The 6,002-nt window shown below is 43.6% G+C and overlaps 2 protein-coding genes and 1 long non-coding RNA gene across 4 annotated transcripts in view; 2 read left to right on the top strand and 1 right to left on the bottom strand.

The window, feature by feature from the left end:
* LOC149268464 (uncharacterized) overlaps positions 1-6,002 on the top strand; it is a 73,511-nt gene that overhangs the window by 25,487 nt on the left and 42,022 nt on the right. The window lies entirely within an intron of this gene.
* Sin1 (SAPK-interacting protein 1) lies at positions 1,159-3,479 on the bottom strand. The gene has a single exon (XM_018012484.2). The coding sequence runs from the start codon at positions 3,335-3,337 to the stop codon at positions 1,526-1,528; it is 1,812 nt and encodes a 603-aa protein (XP_017867973.1). The 5' UTR covers positions 3,338-3,479; the 3' UTR covers positions 1,159-1,525.
* LOC108616952 (uncharacterized) lies at positions 4,106-5,563 on the top strand. Of its 2 annotated transcripts, XM_018012490.2 has the most exons (4): positions 4,106-4,247; positions 4,308-4,418; positions 4,491-5,050; positions 5,108-5,563. In XM_018012490.2, exons 2-4 carry the CDS (start codon positions 4,350-4,352, stop codon positions 5,313-5,315), a joined length of 837 nt encoding a protein of 278 aa, XP_017867979.1. In that variant the 5' UTR covers positions 4,106-4,247; positions 4,308-4,349; the 3' UTR covers positions 5,316-5,563. The 2 variants fall into 2 exon arrangements, with proteins under 2 accessions (XP_017867979.1, XP_017867978.1); XM_018012489.2 differs by having other exon boundaries at positions 4,168-4,418.

The following is a 6,002-nucleotide window of genomic DNA, read 5'->3' as shown; positions in this document are numbered from 1 at the left end:
ATTTCGTTTTAATCAATCATTGCTGATTCATTTGTTGAACTTGTTAATGCCTGACTTTATATAGTCACGCCAGTTAGAAGCAGCACCGGCAGCATCATCATCACCATCATTGGCTGACCTCAAATGTCAAATTCTGTTGCCAGTGAAATCGCAATTGTGTGCTTTTGTTTTGCTTTGTTAAGCAACCTTGGCCTTACATAGAATCGAAACGAAAACAAGCGTTTGATGACTTAACGTTAAATACAACTATATATATAAATATGTATACATATTTATCGTATTGCTCGATTCACACAGATCTGTCATAATTCTAACGGCACTTGGTTAAAACAGCTGTTAATCAGCTCCACAGCTGCCGTCCCTAGACACCGCCCATTCACGAAGCTTAGCGGCTGACATTGCAATGCTATAAATAAAACACAAATCTAACGACAATCCAAACTTAATAAATACAATTGCAATAAAAAAAAACAAACAAATAATAGCCGTTAGTGCGGCCCGACCCCGTCTGGGGGTCTGTTAGATTAATTGCACTTTGATTACAGACAATTGCAATGTCAACGAGCCGCGCTAAACGGAAATACAAAACGCTAATCGCGCACAAAACGCCAGAAAAACGCGTCAAAGTCGCGCGCGATCGCGTCAGACGCTTACAATTGAAGCAGCTAATACGGAAGTAGCTCAAGTTCGAGCATTTGTATGCCAGCACAAACGGGAGAGAAAGAGAAAGAGAGACAACGAGCGCGAGCTCATTTGATGACCCAGCCGAACTTAGAAACGAAGAAAGCTGCCGCCAGCGATCACCCTTAAAGAACAGCTCGTCACTGCACTTTTCATGTGCTCAATTTCAGCTGGGTCTGCTCTAGTTCAGCCAGAGGCGAAGGTGAAACATATTCCGTCACTCGTCAATATTTGAGTTGTTGTTGTTGTTATTATTGTGAGTAGTCCAGTTGAACCTAATGCACTTTCCAACGGCGTCTGTATGGGAAGTCAGTATTGTGTGAGCAGCTCACTGCTGTTTTCATGATGCACAGAATGCTCTTTGAGCCGACTGGGTAGGTCGATTGCAGTTATAGACGAAGGCGCTAGTCTCAGTGTGTGTATTGTTGCTAATATTACACAATTTACAGTAATTGAGTGGAAGCTGATAGCAGAGTGTTTGTCTTTCAGCATAATTGTGAACTTTGATGCTATTTATTTTTCATTTTGCACTTCGGATTGGTTTTTAGTTACTTAAGTGTTTCAATAAATACTTATAGGCTATGCGAAACGTGTGTAGCACACGCCTCTTTAGGTTAGCAACTAAAATACAACTTCAACGGATGTATGGAGGAAGCTAGGCGGGAAAATTGGAGTTGGGAGAGAGTGAGAGGAGGGAAGGAGTGGGAGCGGTTTAATTAGCCGGCGGTCAACGACAAACAAAAGTAGTTTGGCCTCAAGAGTTGCGTCTATTGCACGCTAGGCGGCACACCGAACAACCCGAGGCGAGGCGGCCCAGCCTGGCCAGCAATATAGGAACACAATACTACAACTTTAGCTGGCGCTTGGCCAGCTGCTTCTGTTTCCGTTCGCGATGCAGCAGGAACTCGCGCCGTACATCGCTGGCACGCATCTCCAGTATGCAGTTCAGTTTGTTGCGTATCTGCTCCGCCGTATGCACGTCCGTAACGAAGTCATAGTGCTTGAAACGAATGTTGGATATGGTGGTAACGCCGAACCGTGAACTAGAGTGCATCCACGGGGAACGCGAATTGGCAGGTGAGTAGACACCGTTCCCGCTCGTGATGCTCGTCATGCTGGGTGCCGAGGTGCAACTAATGGGCAGGCTGATGGAAGAGTTAGCTTTTAGCCAAATGCGCAGCATCGCCCTCTGCTGTCCCTGGTCCACAATCTCGCAGTGCGCCACCAAGTCAATGGGCGTCGACAGAGGCTTCCGATGCATAAAGAAATGGTTATTGAGCTGATCGATCTCAATGCGTTCCCCTGAGACGGCCAGCGTCGCATCATACTTGAAGAAGGGTCTGCCGATGATGCTGACTCGATAGGTGCGATGCATGGGTGCCTCCAGCATATCATTGTGATTAAGCAGGCGCTGCTCATACTCCTTGACATGATCCGGCGGACTGTCTCCTCCGCCCGCATCCGGCACATCGCCATTTAAATTGATGTTTTGCAGGGCATGCAGTGCAGCATCCGCCATTGCCGCCTTATCCTCCTCGGATGTCATGGACTTTGTGCCCAGCTGATTGTGATAGTCAATGCGGGTGACGGGCGCCAAGGGCCTTCGTTCGGCCAAAGTCAAATGCGAGAAGCCAAATTTGGAGCATGGCTCACGATTGTCTAGTGGCGGGAAATCATCCATGTCATCGTTGTCCTCCGTCATATACAATGCATAATGCTGCACAGATTGCAGCTGCACTGCATCTGGATACTGTAGGGTAGTCTTGTAGCAAACCAGGCCAATGACCTCTATGATCTTCGCCGTAGATAGCACACAGATCTTGAGCGGGTAATTGCGCTCCGGCTCGGGCAGCATATTTACATAAACATTTATTCGCTTCGTGGGCATCCCCACCTGGGCGGTGCCATCGAAGCGCGCATACTCAATGAAACGATTCTGTGCCTGTTTCGGACTTCTGGCTAGCTGCTCCGACAGCTTGCTCCTGACTCGACCTTCGGAAACTTCATCATCGCTGGCTGTTTCCGTTCGGCTCACTTTTGTTGCTCGTACTGCTGCCGCTGCCGCAGCCGCTGCAGCGGCGGCTGATGTGGAGGGCTTATCAATGGGTTGTTCGTTAAGCACTTTTCGCTTGAAGAAATCTTTGCGATCCGGCGGGACCACTTCCTCATTGTAGTTGACGCTTTTAATTCGCGCCGCTTTGCGCTTGGCTATATCCAGTTTTTCGAGTTTCTGTGCTGTATTCGAGCGAAACCGATGGGCGCCCACTTCGGGATACATTTGTATGTCAAACGAATGCGTCGACATATCTAGATCCTCGTCATCGCTCAGATCGAGTCCCGGGTAGCAAACGAAATCGACCTCTTGCAGCGGCGGATCCGCTATTCGCGGTGGCACCATATGCTGCAATGGAGCAGTTCGTTGCATAGGCGTGGCAGTGTCTGGAGTTTTGGGAACTTGCGATTTACGCTGCTGCGCGGCTCGATGGCTGCGTCTATAGGCTTCCATCGCTGGGTTGGCAGTTTGAAATTTCCGCAAATAATGCTTGGGCATATCGTCGCTCAGCATTACGGTCTCGCATATGCCCGTATCATCTGTGGAGATGAATGAGTTGCGTATGTGCGAGAGGAGCCAGTGCGCATTGGAATACGTGGCCATTGCACTAGGTAACACGTCTCTTTCTTCACAAAACAATACAAAATTCTTAGTTATCTCAGCATTTGTAGCTGCCAGGAGTTGTGTTCCTCTTAATTATTCTTCTTCTTGTTTAGTTTTTGTTCCAAACCAACACTAATGAGAATATGTGGTCACCCCTAAAATTTAGCATTGCTACCACTGTTGTTAACAGTGGTAAGCCAGTGTGCTGGGAAATTGACATATTTACTCTTTTTGGTTTGAAATATAGATTTGGTAAATGCAGTTTGTTAATAAATTATCCTCATTATATTTTTATGTTAAATATTTGTTTGTATTTACAATAATACTAGGAGAAAAAGACATTGCAGCCGCTAGATAAGCTATAACATTAGTTCATTAACAGCGCTATACAAGTTGTAACAGAACAGCTGATTACGAGATGCATCCCTGTTGATGTATTTGTCAAGCATATTGCACGGCGAAGGTTGCGCCACATATATTCGTCTTAAAATTAATACTAGTACTAGTACTTCTTGAATTTCTGTTTAATATATTACAAGACTATAGAATATATTTACAAATTGTACATAAAGTATTAATTTTATGATGCGACAAGAGGTCATGCCTGTCATATGGGAGTTAATTATTTACTATTCTTTAGAATATGTTTTGATTACTTCTATGTATTATATATGCATTATGTATATAAATTTATATTTTAATAAAATATATGGTTATTTATACAAAAAGTGTTAAATTTTCGCACATTGTAAAATGTGGATATGTTGGATTAATTATCGATATATCTTCGATAAAGTTCAATATGCACTATACCGATAGTACGATGTATTGATATGTAGCTCACATCGCTACTACCATATGACTTTTCTACAAGACGCGAAAAAATTACATATAATTTAGGGAGTTCAAAGTAAGTTTTAGTACACTTGTACTCTATATGGATCTGTTATTTCCAATAAGTACGATTCAGGATTTAAAACCGCATCGGATCGATGTTGTAGCAGCGCCCAAAATGGCGGGCATCCCGGTGGAATTCGATGAGACAGTAGTCAATCAGTTTAGCTGCAAACGTTGCGACCGCGTAAGTTTCCCTGTCATAGAGTTCACTTTAACATATTATCTACAAGATATATTCCTTTTGGCCCGCCCGCAGACGTTTAAAAGTAAACGCGATCAAACGCTCCATCGTCAGGAGGTGCACAATCATAACAAAACTACCTACGAATGCAAACTGTGCGCCAAAAATTTCTGCAACAGCGGCAATCTGGATCGCCACATGAAGGTCCATAACGATGTGCGTCCCTTTGTATGTAACATATGCTCGAAGGCGTTTGCACAGGCTGTCAATCTGCAGCGACACTATGCCGTACACAGCGGCGAGCGTCCATATCAGTGCACCTTTTGCAATAAATCCTTTACCCAGCAAAGCAATATGAAACGCCACAAAATGACACACACGGGCGAGAAGCCGTTTCGATGCCAGCGCTGTGGCCGCTACTTCTCGCAATTGGTCAACCTCAAGAAGCATAAGCTGGGCCATTTGAATGCCAAGCCGTATCAGTGCAACTATTGTGAGAAGGGCTTTACACAGCTCTCCAACTTCAAGCGTCATCTGCAGTCACACATAAAAGAGGGCGTCGATGTCGATGTGCCCGGTGCAATACAACAGGCAACGGCCCTAGCACGGGAGCGTCTAGAGGCTGAGCAGAAACCGTAAGAGAAAATGATCTCTGAGTAACCTAATCTAATCTTATTCTCTTGCCTTTGTAGAAGCTTCTTTGAGTGCATGATTTGCCGTGCCATTTTCGAAACATTTGGCGACTATGAGAAGCATGAGGGCAAGTGCCATGTCGATCATGAACGCTCCCAGATAGAGGTTAATCAAATGTCGCATATGCATGCGGATGACTACTTGCCGATGAAGTTTTCGGTGCCCGATCTGGATACGCACGAGATCATTATTGAGACTACCCATTAATGCTATATACCGATACCTACACCAACACCTACACCTACAAACACACTTATACACACACACTCACAACACAACATCAAATTATACATACACATAATTATACATGCAATCAAGTGAGTGCAACCCCATATATATATATATTTATAAATATATATATGATAAATGCGACTGCTACGTTAATGAATATGCAGGCCAACATATTTCTTCTTCTTATAAATAAATGCAAGACATAAAAAATGGATACAACCAAATTGTTGCTTATAACATTCATTTCAACGTATTTTACAATCTTCCACTGCAATTGCATTTGGAAAGCAGTAAAACGGGAAATGTATCAAAATCATATGTGGAAATTTATTGACCCTAAAGATTAAGGACTTTAACTGCATGTTTATTGCGAGAATTTATGGCTATATGATTTCCAGCACTTGGTTTTGTCACGTGTCGCGAGTAAAAGACCTAAAAAGCGTAAGTTCGCCTTGGCCATAGAATTGGTCGAATGTTTATATACTCGTCGTATACTTCGATCCATTTGGATTTTAATGCAAGTGCTAAATTAGCAAATTAAAAGAGCTTTGTTAATAAGAAATGCTTATACAGGTGACGCTGACATTATTGTGTATAGAAATAAAAAATTGATATCCTGTTTGTCATTGACCAGATCTAAGAACTAATTAAGGACACGCACGT

This window comes from Drosophila arizonae, chromosome 5, assembly GCF_054131065.1.
Source record: "Drosophila arizonae isolate 15081-1271.41 chromosome 5, UAZ_ARI_1.0, whole genome shotgun sequence".
NCBI classification, from domain to species: Eukaryota; Metazoa; Arthropoda; class Insecta; order Diptera; family Drosophilidae; genus Drosophila; species Drosophila arizonae.
The sequence above is the reverse complement of the archived record's forward strand: the minus strand, read 5'-3'. Positions and strand labels throughout refer to the sequence as shown.